The 21,096-nt window shown below is 37.3% G+C and overlaps 1 protein-coding gene across 3 annotated transcripts in view; it reads left to right on the top strand.

Annotated features, from left to right (window-relative positions):
• The window catches only part of CTNNA3 (catenin alpha 3), a 1,910,358-nt gene that overhangs the window by 86,485 nt on the left and 1,802,777 nt on the right, over positions 1-21,096 (top strand). For all 3 annotated transcript variants that reach the window (XM_027530426.1, XM_027530429.1, XM_027530428.1), the window contains exon 3: positions 4,224-4,416. In XM_027530426.1, the coding sequence (XP_027386227.1) occupies positions 4,224-4,416 (193 nt within the window). The remainder of the gene's footprint in view (positions 1-4,223; positions 4,417-21,096) is intronic.

Genomic DNA, 21,096 nt, shown 5'->3' with positions numbered 1-21,096 from the left:
CCCCGGGTCACTTGATAGTTGGTTAGATCCCCATAGGTGATTTGGGATAAAAAAAAAATTAGCTTTCTATATTTTTATATCCCAAGGCCTACTACATCATATGTACTTTTGGAAATAAAATGAATCATTGAAAGCATCACGACTTTAGTTTAGTCAGTATTAAATAACTATATTGAGGTATTTAAAAAGAAGATTTAGGTTAAACTTGAACAACTTGCAAGGTGCAATTGCTTTTTTTTTTTTTTTTTTTGATGGAAGCACAATGTTCTTTTCACATTTCCTACTTCTCTGGCATTTATTATAAGGAACAAAGCATTTCTGGAATGCTCATTTTAATTTGAAAGCTCAGGCTATTCTATGGAAAACATTTGGCGCTTGGTGGATCTGAACAATAATAGAGGAATGTTCAGTGGGAAGCGTCATGAACTCTGGCACTTAAAATAAATTCTGAAGGAACATTTTAGACAATGATACTTATTGTTCATTTAAAACAAAGGTTTTAAGCAAGGTGCTGTAATTTGTCTTAATCTGGACAAGTATCTTTTAACTCTTGATATATAAATTACACTGATAATAGCAAGATACTTGTCTTTTAGAATATGTGAAAACCCATGTAATAAACCAGACTTATTATCATCTTTACATAATGCATGATAAAGACATGTGGCCCTATTTGACTGCTTGTAGAGCACACAGAATGTGCTTTGTTGATTGACTCCTTCACATTTAGCTTGGAGGACCCTATGAGCAAGATATGGATAGACCCAGAGAGAACATCTTTGACAAGGATCTCATGGGGATGGACTAGAAAACACACGTTAAATACCATCCAACACTTGTGCCATATTTTGTCTCTTAAAAAACACTTTACATTATTTAAACTTAATATAATCTTAAAGGATAATATGATTATTATGATTTTCCAAGAAAGGAAATAAATTCTTGCTATAAGGAAATCCACTCTGGGTTGTGAATATGGGAATACAGCAAACTAGGATAAAGAGGAAGGTTTGTTGGACAGAGGAGGGGAATAAAAGGGCAGATGAAAATTATTTTCATCCATATATTTCCCCTGTAGCTTGTGAGTTCTTTCTCAGTTCAGTTCAATTCAGTCACTCAGTCATGTCCAGCTCTTTGCCACCCCATGGACTGACTGTTGGAGAAGGCAATGGCACCCCACTCCAGTACTCTTGCCTGGAAAATCCCATGGACAGAGGAGCCTGGTGGGCTGCAGTCCATGGGGTCACTAGGAGTCAGACATGACTGAGCGACTTCACTTTCACTTTTCACTTTCATGCACTGGAGAAGGAAATGGTAAACCACTCCAGTGTTCTTGCCTGAAGAATCCCAAGGACGGGGGAGCCTGGTGGGCTGTCATCTCTGGGGTCTCACAGAGTCGGACACGACTGAAGCGACTTAGCAGCAGGACTGACTGTAGCACACCCGGCTTCCCTGTCCATCCCCAACTCCCTTCTCAGTTCTTGGCTAAGAACTGGATCCAGTTAGTCAAATAAACAAATATTTAATGCTCCATCAATAATAAACAAGCAAAGTCTCCAGGGGCTGCAGAACAGGAAAGATTATGTATAGTCTGTTGTCAAAGTGTGGCACATGATTGTTAAAAGGCTTGGCTCTTTGATGACATACAAGAGCCTAGCTTTCAACAAGAGTTTCAGGCCTTTTTAAAATAGTGGATACAAGTGTCTTTTTCTTCTCTACAATGGGGATCTTCAAGTTTTACTTATGAAAATGTTAACCATATTTAGTTATTGGGATTCAAGGTTTAATTAAATGGATATTTTTCACAGTATTAAATTAAATGGATATATTTACAGTAATTTTGTATAAGGTTTTATTTCCAAATACAGATACTTAATTTCTGTTTCTAAACAATGCTCTTATCATGAGTTTATTCTTTTTTTTAAAATTATTTGCTTATTTTTATTTTGGTTCTACTGGGTCTTTGTTGCTACATGTGGGCTTTTGCTGGTTGCAAAGAGCAGGGGCTAGTCTCTAGTTGTGGTGTGCAGGCTTCTCGTTTCAGTGGCTTTCTTGTGGAACATGGGCTCTAGGCACATGGGCTTCAGTAGTTGTAGCACTTGGGCTCAGTAGTTGTGGCTCACGGGGCCCTAGAATGTGCAGGCTTTGGTAGTTGTGCCAAGTAGGCTCAGTAGTGGTGTATGGGCTCAGGTGCCCTGCAGCATGTAGAATCTTCCTGGACCAGGGATTGAACCTATGTCCCCTGCATTGGCAGGCAGATTTCTATCCACTGTATCACTAGGGAAGTTTGAATTTATTTTTATTTTAGCAAATCTACAAAAGTAATACATGCTCATTATTAACATATTCAGGCAATTTAAAATATAGATATTAAAAAGTTTCTCTGTTTGAAAGAGAAAGATAAATATCATATACTAATGCATATATAGGGAATATAGAAAGATGGTACTGATGAATTTATTTGCAGGGCAGCAATGGGAAAACAGACATAGAGAACAGACTTATGGATATCAGGGAGAGGGGAGGAGAGGATGAAATGTATAGAGAGGGTAACATAGAAACTTAAATTACCATGTGTAAAATAGATCGCCAATGGGAATTTGCTGTATGACTGGGAACTCAAACAGGGACTCTGTATCAATCTAGAGGGGTGGGGTGGGGAGGGAGATGAGTAGGAGGTTAAAGAGGGAGGGGACATATGTATACCTGTGGCTGATTCATGTTGATATTTGACAGAAAACAACAAAATTCTGTAAAGCAATTATCCTTCAATTAAAAAATTAATTAACAAAAAAGTTCATTGGTTTAATTACTCCATTCATTAAGCCATTTATATAAGAAACACTTATTTAACTACTTTATGTTGAAATTGATGCTTGCTCCTTGGAAGAAAGGCTATGACAAACCCAGAGAGTGTATTACAAAGCAGAGACATCACTTTGCTGACAAAGGTCCATGTAGTCAAAGCTTTGGTTTTTCCAGTAGTCATGTACGGATGTGAGAGTTGGACCATAAAGAAGGCTGAGCACTAAAGAATTGGTGCTTTCAAATTGTGGTTCTGGGGAAGACTGTTGAGAGTCTTTTGGACATCTAGGAGATCAAACCAGTCATTCCTAAAGGAAATAAACCCTGAATATTCATTGGAAAGACTGATGCTGAAACTGAAGCTTCAATACTTTGGCCACCCGATGCGAAGAGCTGATTCACTGGAAAAGACCTTGATGCTGGGAAAGATTGAAGGCAAGAGAAGAAGGGAATGACAGAAGTTGAGATGGTTGGATGACGTCACTGACTCAATGGACGTGAGTTTGAGCAAGCTCTGGGAGATAGTGAAAGACAGGGAAGCCTGGTGTGCTGCAGTCCATGGGGTCACAGAGTCTGACATGACTTAGTGACTGAACAACCACCACCACCACCCCAACTTCCATGCATTGTTCTGAGTGCAGGAGAAAGAAACCACATTTCCTGTTTTCATGGAGTTTACATTTTGTGTTGGAAGGGTGCAATAAACATATATGAACAAAAAATATCAGGCTCTGAAATGTCCCGAAGAAGCATAAAGGGTAGTGAGGGAACAGAGTGGAAGAGGATGAGGACTGGGGTGGTCAGGAAAGGCTTCTTGATAGGACACGTTGAGGGGGATCTGAGTGTTGGGGAGGCCAACTGAGTTAGGGGATAGTGTAGGAGAGAGGTAAGAGTTTACAAAGGGCCAGAATGTAGGTCATAGTGAGAACTTGGGTTTTGCCCTCCTTAGATAGCCACTGTTTTACATATTTCAGAGTGATTCTGCACCACACCCCGACACACATTAGTAATCTCTTTTCTTAATCTAAATAGATTACTACCTACTGACTTAATTGTAATTATTTTTGCCTCCCTCTTAATGTAGATTGCTGGTTACAAAGTGATATAAATAATCATTTTATATATATATCAAATAATATATATGTGGATATTATATATAGTATGTTTTGCATTGTTCCAATAGTAAAACTTGATGAGATTCCCTCCTTCCTTCCTTTCTTCCTATCTTTAGTTGGGAAGTCTGTGGTAGCTGATAATATTGCTATTGGTGACTTGACTTGACTTTTGAGAATGTACTAGTAGTATTGAGAATGAATCATATTATTACGAAATACTTCTTTTTGTTCTGGTCTATGATATCCCAAGACTGTTCCTCTTGCAATTTGTCTGATGAGTGACTTGTGTTTTTCCAATTTTAGGTTACTACACTTGTAAATTGTCCCCAGAATCCTTCCAACAGGAAAAAAGGACGTTCAAAAAGAGCCAGAGTCCTTCTAGCTTCTGTGGAGGAAGCAACTTGGAATTTATTAGACAAGGGAGAGAAGATTGCTCAGGAAGCCACAGTTTTAAAGGAAGAACTTACTGGGGCACTTGAGGAAGTTCGCAAAGAAAGTGAGTATTCTAGTCCTGGTTGGAAGCAATTGCATATCCTTATGGGATTAGATTTGAGTGTTGCGTTTTAGTTGCTTTGAGTTTAATTAGTCTTTTGTTGAGCTCTGAGGAGCTAACTGTGGGCGACAGAGTGGCTCATTAGGCAGCTCCAAGTCTCAGAGCCCCACTCCTGATTCTTCCTTCATTTGTTCTCCTCACACCATAGTTTAGCCATAATAAACAGAGAAATGTACACTTTTTGTCATGAAATGAGAAATGACTAATGAAGCTGAAGATGTCTTTTCCCATACATAAAAAAATTGTCAGTTTCCTTGTAAACAATTGGAGATGGAAGTTTCAGATCTGGCCATCTTAGAGGTACATTTTTCATTTTTCTGGAGGTTTATATTTCCTAAACATAAAAAATTGTTTTGCATAAACTATGTATAACTCACGTTGCTGCTGTGTTACTAGTACATGATAAGGGGAAATGTAATGGGAGTGATAAATCAGGAGCTTGATATGAACATAGGCATACTACTATATATATGATAGATAACCAACAAGGACCTACTGTATAGCACAGGGAACTCTACTCAATATTCTATGATAACCTATATGAGGAAAGAATCTAGAAAAGAAGGAATATATGTATATGTATAACCGAATCACTTTGCTGTACAACTGAAATAAACACAACATTGTAAATCAAATATCCTCCAGTTAAAAAACCACACACACAAAATTACATACTAAAAGCATGTATTTCACCTTTTGATATTTTGAATAGTTTTTTTTAAACATTTTTATGTATTTTTAATTGAAGGATAATTGCTTTACAATATTGTTAGTTTCTGCCATACATCAACACGAATCAGCCAAAGGTATACATACATCTCCCTCTTGGAACTCCCTCCCACCTCCCACCCCATCCCATGCCCCCTAGGTTGTCACAGAGCACTGATTTGAGCTCCCTGAGTCATACAGCAAAATTCTCACTGGCTATCGATTTTACATATGGTAGTGTATAAATTTCCTTGAATAGTCTTATAATGAATATATCATTAGCAGGCTATTTTATAAAGAACTGAGCAATACTCTTAGTTAGTGGATTGATTTTATATATCAGAATGTGTTAGGAGCTATTTTGAGAGCATAAAGAAGCAAAAATCCCCATCCCAAACATAGTTTTAAGAAGATCAGGGAATTTTTACTAATTAAATAATTAAAATGAATAATTAACCACAATAAACTTTAGGTCAAATACAATTTTTTTGGTTATATATATTATATGTGTGCATGCTGTTGCTTCAATTGTATTCAACTCTTTACAGCTTTATGGACCATAGCCTGCCAGGCTCCTCTGTCCATGGGTTTCTCCAGGCAGGAATAGTGGAGTGGGTTGCCATGCTCTCCTCCAGGAGATCTTCCCTACCCTGGGATCTAAGCTGCATCTCTTGTATCTCCTGCATTGGCAGGCAGTTTTTTTTTTTTTTTTTTACCTCTATTGCCACCTGGGAAGCCCATATATATTATGTGTGATTTATATATTAAAGAGAGTCTTTGGAAAATATATAAAAAGCATAATGTCTAAGATAATTTGAAATAAATTCATCATTCCTTCTTGCTCCCTACCACCTCAGACCCATTTTTCCTCCTGTCTTACCTGCCATGGTATTGTCATCCACTTAGTTACCAAATCAGTTAGACTTTTTGTTTTTATTCTACCCCTCTCTTCCAATTAGTCTCCAAGTTTAACAAATTTTCCTTTTGTTTCTCAGATCTGTTCTCTCTTCTCCATTGTTAATGGTGCCTTCTGAATTTTGGATTACTGCCTTAGCCTTGCCCAATACCAAAGCCAAATGTGTTTTTTAAAAAGTAAAATATACTTCATTGTAGATTTGTTTTGCATTTCTCTAATAATGAGTGATGTTGAGCTTCTTTCCATGTGCTCAAATCTGGTGCTTTGTGACTACCTAGAATGGTGGTGGGATGGTATGGGAGGAGGTAGGGCGGTTCAAGAGGGAGAGGACATATGTATGCCTATAGCTGATTCATGTTGATGTATGGCAGAAACCAACACAATAATGTAAAGCAATTATCCTTCAATTAAAAATGAGTGAGTCGCTCAGTCGTGTCCGACTCTTTGCGACCCCATGGACTGTAGCCTATGACTTCTCTGTCCATGGGATTTTCCAGGCAAGAGTGCTGGAGTGGATTGCCATTTCCTTCTCCAGGGGGTCTTCCCAACCCAGGAATCGAACCCGGGTCTCCCGCATTGCAGGCAGATGCTTTACCGTCTGAGCCACCAGGGAAGCCTCAATTAAAAATAATAAATTAAAAAAAGAAAATATACTTATTTTACTTCCCTGCTTAAAATCCTTTTAGTAACTTTTGAAGGATTAGGGATTATCTTTCTGGATAAAGTTCAGACTTTTAAACTCAGCTCCCACAACGTTCCATGTTTGACTTTTACCATTCTCTCCTTTCTCTTTTTATTTTTTGGCTGTACAGTAGCATGGCATGTGGGATCTTAGTTCTTTGGTTAGGGATCGAACCCATGCCCCCTGCAGTGGAAGCACAGAATTTTAACCACTGGACCACCAGAGAAGTCTCTAGACACAACTTCTTAAAGGTGGCAAGCATCACGTTTATTTGATACATACAGACACCTAATAAATGTTTGTTAAATAAAAAAGAACCTAAGCATCATTTTATATTATAAAAATTTATAATTATTTTTGCCTATTTTTATGAAGAAATGTCTTTCATAGTTATGGTTTCTTTGCTAAGTCTTTGGAAAGAATATGAACCCTATTTAGTACTCTTTCTCTCAGAAAATGTGATCTATTTGCCAACATAGTTTCCATAAATCACCTGGCAGTAAATATGTAAGATGTTGGTCTTTCTTAGAAAAGAATAATAATTGTAATAATTGTCAGGAAATGGTATTTGCTTTTTTAAAAAACAGTAATCAACACTTTTAGCTCAACAGAAGTAACTTATTTTAAGGAAAAGTTCTCAAAGAGAAGTCTCTTTGGATTTTAGAATTATGCAATGTATCCCTCACTGTGTTCTGTGATAATGTGTGAAATACACATACATGGCATATGCTATATACACAACAAATACATTTGGTTAAAGATCACCAAGTGCTTTATACTCCTAATCTTTTTGACCAACTGCCAAATTGAATTCCTGCCACTAGTGTGTAGGAGGAAGGCAGTGAAATGGCAAATGGTTCTGGAATTTGGGGAATGGCCAATGCTTATCTTGTGGATAGCAGAGATAGTGATAGTGAGAGCACTGTTCTCAAAAACTTGGAAGGAATTTTAGCTCAGTGGTGGAGTTAAAGTATCAGGAGAATGCGTTCTGATCCAAGTAACTCTGTATAATACTAGAAACATATTTTAAAAATTTCGTGCTTTCATTCTTTTTTTATTTGTGTGTGTGTGTGCTTTGTCTAGTGTCATAATGTGAAGGAGTTTTGAAGAGCAAAGTTTAATACTTTTGAAAGAGTAAAGAATACTGCAAGTAGAGGATATTTTTATCTATACTGTATATATATTGACTTATTTTCAAGAAGAATTCTGACACTAATTCAGAATTTTTTTTCTAATAAAAACATAGTATAATTTACATAGCCTTATTATAGGAGTCTCTTTTATTCTGTTTTACTGCCTTCTGTGGCTTTAGCTAGACAGTCGAAGTGATAAATAAAATGGGCATTTGGTTACCTAAAGAAGCTGCTTGTAGAAGATAGTATATGGATAGTATTGGGGGAGAATGGTGAAAGGAAAGGTGAAACTGTCAAGATCCAGAAACTGTGGTCCATGTATTGATTATATATGGTCACTCATAACCTAATAAGTCTTTTACAATGGTAAAGTATTAAATCTGGTATTGAATAGTTTTAGAATATTCATATAACAGTTACCTAGGAATTAGCTAAGAATTATTTATAATGTCTGGATTACATTTTTTGCCTGTAGCCTATTTGCTACTTTTGTGTAACCTTTGCTCTTCTACAACAGACATTGTTTCTAAGTCATACAATTGCTTTAAGGATTTTTAGTGGTTCATTAAGAATGACATATATACAAAAAATACACGTTGTCAAACAACTCAATATATTTTCATTGTGAATATATGAATGTAACTTCTACCTAGATCAATAATAGAACAATAATAGAATATATAGAATTACAGAATAGAATATATAGAATATGTAGAATAACAATAAATAATCGAAATATATAGAAGTAAATAGATAACAATAGAATATATAGAATAACAATAATAGAGTAATAGAATAAAAAATAGAACAATACTAGAACCCTAGAAGCATACCCTGTGTCAGTTACTACTCTCACCACACAGGTTACCATTATCCTGCTTATTACAACAGAGTAATTTTTTTTTTCCCCCTCATTTTGATTTTGTATAAGTAGGATCATACAGTATGTCGCCTCTTGAGTATGGCTCCTTTTGCTCAATGTTATCTTTGTAAGGCCTTGCCATATAGTAGTTCATTTGTTTTTGTTGTTGAATATGTGCATCCTAAGTCACTTCAGTTGTGTCCAACTCTTTGTGATGCTGTGGACTGTAGCCTGTCAGGCTCCTCTGTTCATGGGATTCTCCAGGTGTCAGTACTTGAGGGGGTTGCCATGCTCTCCTCTGGGGGATCTTCCTGACCCAGGGATTGTACCCAGGTCTCCTGTGTCTCCTGTATTGGCAGGCGCTTTCTTTACCACTGGTGTCACCTGGGAAGCCCCTTCATTGTTTAATAGGCCATAATTATTTATCCACTCTATTGTTGATGAATATTTGAGTTGTTTCCAGTTTTTGGCTTTAATGCACATTCCTCTTATGTACGTATCTGTGCAATACTTATGGCGCATGAATGTAGACATCCTGTTGGGTTTATATCTAGGAATGAAATAGCTAGGTCATAAGGTAAACATTCCTATTTGGAACCAGTCAAAGACTTTGGCATAGTCAATAAAGCTGAAATAGATGTTTTTCTGGAACTCTCTTGCTTTTTCAATGATCCAGTGGATGTTGGCAATTTGATCTCTGGTTCCTCTGCCTTTTCTAAAACCAGCTTGAACATCTGGAAGTTCATAGTTCACGTATTGCTGAAGCCGGGCTTGGAGAATTTTGAGCATTAAAGGAGTACGTCAAGGCTGTCTATTGTCACCCTGCTTATTTAACTTACATGTAGAGTACATCATGAGAAACGTTGGGCTGGAGAAGCACAAGCTGGAATCAAGATTGCCAGGAGAAATACCAATAACCTCAGATATGCAGATGACACCACCCTTATGGCAGAAAGTGAAGAGGAACTAAAAAGCCTCTTGATGAAAGTGAAAGAGGAGAGTGAAAAAGTTGGCTTAAAACTCAACATTCAAAAAACGAAGATTATGGCTTCCAGTCCTATCACTTCATGGCAAATAGAAGGGGAGAAAGTGGGAACAGTGACAGATTTTATTTTCTTGGGGTCCGGAATCACTGTGGATGGTGACTGCAGCCATGAAATTAAAAGATGCTCAGTCCTTGGAAGGAAAGCTTTGATAAACCTAGATAGCATATTAAAAAGCAGAGACATCACTTTGTCAGCAAAGGTCTGGATAGTCAAATCTATGGTTTTTCCAGTTGTCATGTATGAATGTGAGAGTTGGACCATAAAGAAGATGGAATACTGAAGAATTGATGCTTGTGAACTCTGGTGCTGGAGAAGACTCTTGAGAGTCCCTTGGATGGCTAGGAGATAAAACCAGTCAATCCTAAAGAAAATCAACCCTGAATATTCATTGGAAGGACTGATGCGGAAGCTGAAGCTCTAATGCTTTGGCCACCTGATATGAAGAGCCGACTCATTGGAAAAGACCCTGATGCAGGGAAAGATTGAGGGCAGGAGGAGAAGGGGGCGACAGAGGATGAGATGGTTGAATGGTATCACTGACTCAATGGACATGAGTTTGAGCAAACTCTGGGAGATAGTGAAGGACAGGGGAGCCTGGTGTGCTGCAGTCCATGGGGTCACAAAGAGTGGAACATGATTTAGTGACTGAATAACAACAACAACAAATGCAATTCTATTTTTAGTTTTTAAAGAAATCTCTATACTGTTTTCCACAGTGACAATCAATTCACATCCCCAGCAGCGGTATAGGAGGGTTCCTTTTTCTCCACACTCTTTCCAGCATCTGTCGACTTTCTAATGGTGGCCATTCTGACCTGTGTGATGTGATAACTTATTCTAGTTTTGATTTGCATTTGTCTAATAATTAGCGATGTTGAGTGTCTTCATGTGCTTATTGGCCAGCTGTATGTCTTCTCTGGAGAATGTCTGTTTAGGTCTTCTGCCATTTTTTGATTGGATGGTATTTTTTTGTTGTTGTGATTGTGTTGTCTAAGTTGTTTGTATCATTTGGAAATTAATTCCTTGTTGATTGCATTGTTTGCAAATATTTTTTCCCATCCTATAGGTTCTCTTTTCTTTTTGTTGATGATTTTTTTTTGCTGGGAAAAAGCTTATAAGTTTGATTATGTCCCATTTGTTTATTTTTGCTTTTATTTCTATTGCCTTGAAAAACTCATTGTAGTTTAAATTTGTTCTTGATATGAGATTTTAGTTGTGATATTAAAAAGTCTTCTTCCTTTATTTAAGCATTTTTGTTATTTATAAGTAGTTTTGATAAATTCAGGTTAATCATTTTGTTCCTTTATGGGTAGAGATTTTTGTTATGTTTAAAAAATTTGCCTATTACAAAGTCAGGAGGATATCCTCTTGTGTTGTCATCTACAGGCTTAATTGTTTTACCTGTATGATCTACATGGATATACATTTTATAAATGGTGTGATTTAGAGGTCATAATTCACTTTTTTATATGAGAACACAATTAAAACAATATCATATAGATGCATATAGAAGTTTAATGGTTCCCATACCATTTGTTGAAAAAACCCCTTACAATCCTAATCTTTCTCAACTGAATCATTTTTGCACCTTTGTTGAAAAGTAGTTGACCATCTCTGTGTGAGTCTACTTTGGAACTCTCTTCTGTTCCATTGATTCCATATCAATCCTTATGGCAATAATACATTGTTTTGATTACTGTATACCAGAGTAAGTATTGAAATCAAAATTATTTTCATTTGGTTATACTAGGTCCCATGCATATCCGTAAAAATCTTGGAAATTTTTATAAAACAAGCCTGCTGAGATTTTGATTGGGATTAAATTGGGTCTGTCAATCAGTTTGTGCTGAGTTGATATTTCAATATTTATGAGTCTTCTGATTCAAAACATGTAACTCATTTTTCAAAATGATATTTAAATGATACTTTAAAACATTTTAATTTTAAATCTTTCTTCAAATTCATCACACTTTTCCCCCTGGCATCTTCAGGATATTTTTAAGTCCATCCAGTGAATTTTTCCTTTAGATATCATACATTTTAATTTCTTTAATTTTCATTTGTTTTTTAAAAATAGTTTTTATTTCTGTGAAAATAGATATGGAAACAATTTTCTTTAATTTCTTTCCAAATTCTAATTCCCTGATGAAATTTTGTCTTGCCATTACTTTTCTTGAATGTTTCCTTTTAAGTTAATTTCTGTATCTGACATTTTCAATATGTAGTTCTCCTATAGGTTTGTTTCTATTGTCTGTTTTTTTCATTTGATTTTTAAAGTAACTGATTTTGTCTACTGCTGTCTTGGATAGTTTTTGATCAAATGCTTGGCATCATGAATGAAAAATTTAAAAATTAATTTTTAAAGATTATTCTATCTCTAGCTAGCCCTTGGGCTTCCCAGGTGGCCTAGTGGTGAAGAATCTGCCAGCCAATGCAGGAGGCACAAGAGATGTAAGTTTGATCCCTGGGTTTGGAGGATCCCCTGGAGAAAGAAATGGCAACCCACTCCCATATTCTTGTCTGGAAAATTTCCATGGATGGAGGAACCTGGTGGTCTACAGTCCAAGGGTCCTGGTGGTCTATAGTACACAAAGAGTCAGACACAATTGAGTGACTGAGCACACACAGCTACTCTTGGATGTAGCAACTCAGAGTTCTCAACTGAAAGTATAGGATATTTAATAGGACATTTCATCTTAGGCAGTCTCAGAGTTCCAATTTTTTCTCCCTCACGTACTCAATTCTCAGTTGGTAAAGAATCTGCCTGTAATACAGGAGACCCAGATTCGATTTCTTGGCCAGGAAGATCTGCTGGAGAAGGTATAGGCTACCCACTCCACTATTTTTGGGCTTCCCTGGTGGCTCAGCTGGTAAGGAATCCACCTGAAATGTAGGAGACCTGGGTTTGATTCCTGGTTTGGGAAGATCCCCTGGAGAAGGAACAGGCTACCCACTCCAGAATTCTGGCTTGGAGAATTCCATGGATGTATAGTCCATGGGTTAGAAAAGAGTTCTACACGACTGAGCAACTTTCCCTTTCCCTTTCATTTCCTCAAGGAGGACAAAATTGTTTGCTTTATATCTCATTCTCTCAGCTGCCATTTTTTTTTGTTTGGACTTCTCTCTTATTCAGTCACTATGCTATTTGGTTTCCTATAATCATATACAAAAAGTTAGCTTCAGGTGAATTTAGGATCTAAATATTAAGAGAAAAATTAAAAACTCAGTGAAAATTAAAGGTGAATATTTGTAAGGCTTTGGATGTTCAACAGGATTTATTAATCATGAAACAAATTTAAAGAAAAGATTGATACATTTTATTATATCAAAATTAAGAGCTTTATTAAAAAAAAATCATTTATTTATTTATTTATCTGCATGGGTCTCAGCCAAAGAATATTCAAACTACCGCACAATTGCACTCATCTCACACGCTAGCAAAGTAATGCTCAAAATTCTCCAAGCTAGGCTTCAACAGTATGTGAACCGTGAGCTTCCAGATGTTCAAGCTGGATTTAGAAAAGGTAGAGGAACCAGAGGTCAAATTGCCAACATCCATTGGATCATAAAAAAAGCAAAAGAATTCCTGAAAAACATCTAATTCTGCTTCATTGACTATGCTAAAGCCTTTGACTGTGTGGATCACAACAAACTGGAAAATTCTTCAAGAGTTAGGAATACCAGACCACCTTACCTGCCTCCTGAGAAACCTGTATGCAGGTCAAGAAGCAACAGTTAGAACAGCACATGGAATGATGGACTGGTTCCAAATTGGGAAAGGAGGATGTCAAGGCTGCAAATTTTTACCCTGCTTATTTAACTTATACTCAGAGTACATCGTGTGAAATGCTGGGATGGATGAAGCACAAGCCAGAATCAAGATTGCAGGAGAAATATCAGTAATCTCAGATACACAGATGATACCACCTTTATGGCAGAAAATGAAGAGGAACTAAAGAACCTCTTGATGAAGGTGAAAGAAGAGAGTGAAAAAGCTGCTTTAAAACTCAACATTAAAAAAAGACCAAGATTATGGCATCCGATCCCATCACTTCATGGCAAATAGGTGGGGAAACAAAGGAAACAGTGACAAACTGTTTTCTTGGGCTCCAAAATCACTGTGGGCAGTGACTGCAGCCATGAAATTAAAAGACGCTTGCTCTTTGGAAGAAAAGCTATGACCAAACTAGACAGTGTATTAAAAAGCAGAGACATAACTTTGCCAACAAAGTCCGTCTAGTCAAAGCTATGGTTTTTCCAGAAATCATGTATGGATATGAGAGTTGGACCATAAAGAAGGCTGAGCACTGAAGAACTGATGCTTCTGAACTGTGATATTGGAGAAGACTCTTGACTCCCTTGGAGTGCAAGGAGATCAAACCAGTCAATCCTAAAGGAAATCAATCCTGAATATTCACTGAAGAACTGATGCTGAAGCTGAAGCTCCACTACTTTGGCCCCTGATGCAAAGAGCTGACCCTGGTGTGAAGGGCTGACTGATTGGAAAAGATCCTGATGCTGGGAAAGGTTGAAGGCAAGAAGAGATGGGGATGACAGAGGATGAGATGGTTGGATGGCATCACCGACTCAATGGACATGAGTTTGAGCAAGCTCCAGGAGATGGTGAAGGACAGGGAAGCCTGGTGTGTTGCAGTCCATGGGTGGCAAAGAATTGGACTCACCTGAGTGATTGAACAACATGGGTCTTAGTTGCTGCATGCTGGATTTCTCCTTGCATTGCATGGGCTTAGTTGCCCTGAAGAATGTGGGAATCGTAGTTCCCCCATCAGGGACCAAACCTAGGTCCCATCCATTGGAAGGTGAATTCTTAACCACTGGACCACCAGGGAAGTCTCTGAGAACTTTCTTACATCATAAAATTTTTAAGGAAAATGAGAAGGTAATCTAGGAAAGATATTGGCATAAACACTAGGCATTATAAGAAGAACACATAGGTGTAGGTTATAGGTTTAGTTGCTAAGTTGCATCCGACTCTTGTGACCCCAAGGACTGTATCCTGCCAGGCTTGTCTGTCCATGGGATTCTTCAGGCAAGAATACTGGAGTGGGTTGCCATTTCCTTCTCCAGGGGATTTTTCCCATCCAGGAATTGAACCCAGGTGTCCTGAATACAGGCAGATTTTTTTTACCAAATGAGCTACAAGAACACATAAGGAATGCATAAATCAATAAGCAAAGGAAAAATGACCATGAAAAATTTTTACAAAAGAATAAGCACCAACAAAAATCAAAGAGATGTTCAACCACACTGATTATCAGGGAGATGCAAATAATATTTAATTTTATGCAATTCAATTGGTAAAAATTAAAAAATCTAATATGTTAGACAGACATTGAAGCAATAGGATTTTATATGTTGCCTGTGGGAATGTAAATTGATGCAACACAGTTTTGGTACGTCACTTTTGTCAAATGCCAAAGTTCCATATACATGTGTTTCTGGACTCAATTATATTTCTGATGTTGTTGGTGTGTAAAAACGCAGTTGTCTTTTAAAGATCTTTTAAAAATCTTTTAAAGATTGGTACTTCTTGAGATACTACCTTTGAAATGAAATATTTGGATAGTAATTTTAAAAAGAGGGAAACATTTGAGCCATGCAAACACATATGGTCTGTTTCTTTGGTATCCTTATGATGGTAAGATTATGGTACTTTATTTGGCTTATGTTAGAAGCAAATTTTACAGAAGTGACCCAGTATATGGCATGCTATTCATACATAGAATTGCAAAGAACAAATGACTGTTTTGATAGAGAAATACATACTTTATATTAATAAACATTTAGGAAAATATCCTCTTCTCAGGGGGCTTCCCTGGTAGCTAAGTGGGTAAAAAGTCCACCTGTAATGCAGGTGACACAGGCAGATGCAGGTTCCATCCTTGGGTCAGGAAGATCCCCTGGAGGAGAGCATGGCAACCCACTCCACTATACTTGCCTGGAGAATCCCATGGGCAGAGTAGCCTGGTGGGCTACAGTCCATATGGTTGCACAGAGTTGGACATTATTGGTGACTGAGCATGCATGCACACAAGCTGTTCTCAGATCTCTAATTCTAAAGATGCTACTTTTTCTCATATGTAGAAAGGTATGTATGGTGATACATGGTCTATTGTAGTGACTGGGATAATTATACTTTGAAGTTTTGTTAACATCATGAAATATCATAATAAGTTTTTGAGATAAACACTAAAGATATTAATTGTGCTGTTTGGAAAAAAAATAACTAATGATCTGGGTTTAGCAAAAGTCTTAAAGATCTGTCAGTCAAATCAGAGTCTTTTTCCTTAGAATATTTAAAAATAATATTTAGCTTTCTCATGTAAGCATTAACTGCTTTATCTTAATAATTACACAGTTTTAGATATAAAAGAGGTGCCTCCTTAATGTGTAAAGGGATAATTTGAGATCTCAAGAGTGTTCAGAGAAATTTAAGTTAAATTTAAGATTTAACTCTTTTGTATACTTCCAGACAAACCAAGGTGCCTACAGAAGTGGTGTACAACACCTATCAAATCCCCATATACTTTGGTTTAACTTATCTGGAGCTGAAAAGTGTTGTTTAAGACCAGTAGTCTTGGCAGTTAAGCCTACCAAAGTCAGCGGTTGGAAACATGTATTATGGCCTTCATGTTCACATATGTCAAATGGGAGAGGACTTGCAAATATGTTGGAATCCTGCCACTGCTAAAATATTTCCGCATCTATTTTTAATTGTGGGTCTCCACCAAGGCCACCATGAGCCAATAAATGAGGAGCTTTTTAATCCATCAGGGGCCCTCTAATTAATTTCTTCTCAAATATGGGGCTATGGTATTTTATACTAAAAGAAATGCTACACTGTCTAGTCTACTAATGCAGGAGCCTCCCAACTAAATGGCATGTTTGAAAAGCTTAGGCCAGCAGCAGCTGACAGCTTGCCCCACTTTGCTGGCTCATGAGTATTTCTAGCAGGATATATGATGTGACTTGTACCTAGAGGACTATCTCCCTCCAGTGAGAAGCAAACAGGTAAAATGTACACATTCTTCTTGTGCATAATATATGTATTTAGGGTATTTAAAAAATTCTCCCTCTTTCTACATTTCCATAGTTCTTTATTTTTATGATCTGCAAGACCCTAGGTTTACATTTTTTTCCCCAAGCAGGAATTAGGAATGAAAACTTACTATCATCCGTATTAGTCAGAGAAGACAATTACTCCTAGAAATGATTATTTCTGGAAGATGGTATCTTGAAAGTGTAATTAGTCTTCCTATCAGAATACTGGAGTACTTACTCAAACAACAAATGCCATTATAGAATTTCCAATATTGAACCTTTAATGTTACCTATTGCCTTCCTGGTAATTCAGGGCTTTTTTTTTTTTTTGGTATAAGAAAATAAATCATTTCCCATGGAAAGTAGAGATTTAAGAAATTTATTAGTGTCCATTTTGGGTCACCTGAGTTGAAAGATCTTATCTCTTGAAACTCATATCTATGGGACATTTTTTAACAAAAGAAAATAGCAGTTCATTTTTAGTTAACCGTCCCTAAGTAATAGGTTAGCTCTATCCACTCTGCTCAACAGCGCTGCAGTTAGGACTTAGATAAAATGTTTGGTGTTTACCACCACTTACTCACAGCCTATATATGGTTTCAAAGGCAACAGCTGCTGCCTTGTTATTTCCATCTATTGCTATGTTGATGTTGTATGTATTTAACTGTTATTATATCTCAAGAGTATTCTTAGATGAGCATATAGTCACAAATACAATAATCTTTTCAACCAAGTATAGTGTGTTTTAGAAGTTGCTGTTTATTCTTCATTAGAAAGGGGATGATGAACTCTTGTTCAAACACATTTTAGCATGCATGCATGGTGTCTTGTAATTGGCAGAATGTTTATGGAAACACTTCCATTGAAGACTGATGAGCTAATTAGCCACATTGCTTGTAAACTACTAATTGCTGGAAAACACTCAATGTGGAATCCCTTAGTGTTCACTTGAAAAATCTGCAGCAGACTTTTTTAAAATGGAAGTATAGTTGATTTACAATACTGTGGTAGTTTCAGGTATAAAGCAAAGCAATTCAGTTATATATATATATTTTTTTTTGGATTATATTCCATTATAGGTTATTATAAGATATTGAATATAATCCCATGTCTATACAGAAAATCTTTTTTATCTGTTTTATGTATAGTAGTTTGTATCTGTTAATCCCAGAAGCAGGCTTTTATAATAGTGCATTTGATATTCTCAGCAAACTCTTCAGTGTTGCCCATCTCGCACTGCTCTGTAGGGAGTTGTGTGTGCATGCTCAGTTGTTAAGTCACATTCAACTCCTTGCAACTCCAGGCTCCTCTGTCCATGGAATTTTCCCAGGCAAGAATACTGTGGTGGATTGTCATTTCCTTCTCCAGGGGATATTCCCAACCCAATCCAGGGTTGGAACCCATGTCTCCTGCATTGGCAGGTGGGTTCTTTACCACCGAGCCATCAGAGAAGACTGTGCAGTGGGTTGGGGAGTACTCTATGTGTGTGTGCAGCCATCTCAATTTCAGTCACTTGATATGCTGGATCTATGGCATGTAGGCAGGCTGATATGAGAAGTAACAGCCATGTCAGTTTTGAAAGTAAGAGAAATTCAGTAACTCATATACCCTGTCAGTTCAGTTCAGTCGCTCAGTCCTGTCCGACTCTTTGCGACCCCATGAACGGCAGCACGCCAGGCCTCCCTGTCCATCACCAACTCCCGGAGTTTACCCAAACTCATGTCCGTTAAGTCAGTGATGCCATCTAGCCATCTCATCCTCTGTCATCCCCTTCTCCTCCTGCCCTCAATCTTTCCCAGCATCAGGGTCTTTTCAAATGAGTCAGCTCCTCGCATCAGGTGGCCAAAAGATTGGAGTTTCAGCTTCAACATCAGTCCTTCCAATGAACACCCAGGACTGATCTCCTTTAGGATGGACTGGTTGGATCTCCTTGCAGTCCAAGGGATGCTCAAGAGTCTTCTCCAACACCACAGGTCAAAAGCATCAATTCTTCTGTGCTCAGCTTTCTTTATAGTCCAACTCTCACATCCATACATGACCACTAGAAAATCATAGCCTTGACTAGATGGACCTTTGTTGGCAAAGTAATGTCTCTGCTTTTTAATATACTGTATAGGTTGGTCATAACTTTCCTTCCAAGGAGTAAGTGTCTTTTAATTTCATGGCTGCAATCACCATCTGGATCACCATTTGGAGCCCCCCAAAATATAGTCAGCCACTGTTTCCACTGTTTCCCCATCTATTTGCCATGAAATGATGGGACTGGGTGCCATGATCTTAGTTTTCTGAATGTTGAGCTTTAAACCAACTTTTTCACTCTCCTCTTTCACTTTCATCAAGAGGCTCTTTAGTTCTTCTTCACTTTCTGCCATAAGGCTGGTGTCATCTGCATATCTGAGGTTATTGATATTTCTCCCGGCAATCTTGATTCCAGCTTATGCTTCCTCCGGCCCAGCATTTCTCATGATGTACTCTGCATATAAGTTAAATAAGCAGGGTGACAATATACAGCCTTGCCATACTCCTTTTCCTATTTGGAGCCAGTCTGTTCCATGTCCAGTTCTAACTGTTGCTTCTTGACCTGCATACAGGTTTCTCAAAAGGCATATCAGGTGGTCTGGTATTCCCATCTCTTTCAGAATTTTCCACAGTTTATTGTGATCCACACAGTCAAAGGCTTTGGCATAGTCAATAAAGCAGAAATAGATGTTTCTATTTCTATATAACATATACCCTTTACTTTGATGTATAATTGAAAGACAGGAGGAAAGATTTAATGCCCATTAACAGGTTGATTTGTAATTAATGAGTCCTAGAAACTAAAATGTGGTCTGAAACCTCAGCTGATAAAGTCTGAATTGAAAGGCATGATATGTATACTAGCCATGGCTTTGCTAGTGTGGCACTTTGTTAGAGGGATGGTACCATGGTGTAGTTATTTCATAAATGTCTGTAAAGGTAACAGAGTATGTAATGCTGACAAGTGATCTAAAGTTTATGCTCATGGAAGACGGGTCTGAACATTATTGTTTTGTTGCATATTCTAGTGTTAAAGTGTGCATTAAGCTGTCAGCAGTTTCTCAGGGTTAGAAATAAGAATCTAAGTTTTTTGACTCTTCTCATCTCTTTCTTCAGTTTCAAAGGAAGTGGTATTCCTTTTTACACATTAAAACTAATCTTTCCAATCATTACTTGGATCATAGCTTAGCTCATCTCTTTTCTCTTGAGAGACTTTAATTCTACAATTATCTTTTTTTTCCCTCTAGGCTATACATTCATTTTCCTTTTCATTTGTTCTTTCTTCACACATATTAGTTTGCCCCTGCCTAATGATTGGCAAATATTCAATAAAAATTGCATATCTCTTTAGTCTAATTTCTTAACTCCTAATGCTAATTCAGCTTATCTAAAGGATATCTAAAGGATAAGCTAAAGAGGATGAGACGGTTGGATGGCATCATCAACTCAGTGGACATGAATTTGAGCGGATTCCGGGAGATAGTAAAGGACAGGGAAACCTGGTGTGCTGTAGTCCATGGGGTTACAAAGTTGAACACGACTGAGCGCCTGAACAACAACAAATAATTTTTGTATTTATTGGATGTTGAAATGATATACTTTGAATATATTGGTAAAAAATATATAATTTAGAAACTCACTTTACCTATTTTTACATTAAATTAAAAAAAACATTTACCTGGACTTGCCTGGTGGTCCAGTGGTTAAGACTTCACTTTCCAGTGCAGCGGGTGCAGGTTCAATCCCTAGTTGGGAAGCTGAGATCCCACATACCTAGTGGCCAACAAACCAATACATAAAACAGAAGCGCTATTGTAACAAATTCAATAAAAACTGTAAAAATGGTCCACATAAAAAAATCTTTAAAAATGAAAAATATTTACCCATATACTTAAAAAATGTTTCTTAATGTGAATATTTTTAAAATGTAGCTACCAAAATGTTTTAAATTGTGTATGTGGCTCATATTAGTTTTCTATTGGACAGTGCACAGTTGAAGTCTGTCTTTGCCTGATGCCACTGGGAACTCTGGACAATGAATGACACTGGAGTTGTCTCCCCTTGAGTCAGGGGAACCAACCTTTTATGTCATAGACTCAGTTAGTCACTGGCTAGTGGCCACTCATATGTTTCTTACCCATCTCAAAGCATAACTTGCAGGCATAATATGGTTTTGCATATTTGGGAGACTCTTT

This window comes from Bos indicus x Bos taurus, chromosome 28 (genome assembly GCF_003369695.1).
Source record: "Bos indicus x Bos taurus breed Angus x Brahman F1 hybrid chromosome 28, Bos_hybrid_MaternalHap_v2.0, whole genome shotgun sequence".
NCBI lineage: Eukaryota > Metazoa > Chordata > Mammalia > Artiodactyla > Bovidae > Bos > Bos indicus x Bos taurus.
Note: the sequence above shows the minus strand (reverse complement) of the source record. Positions and strands in the feature narration are given on the sequence as shown.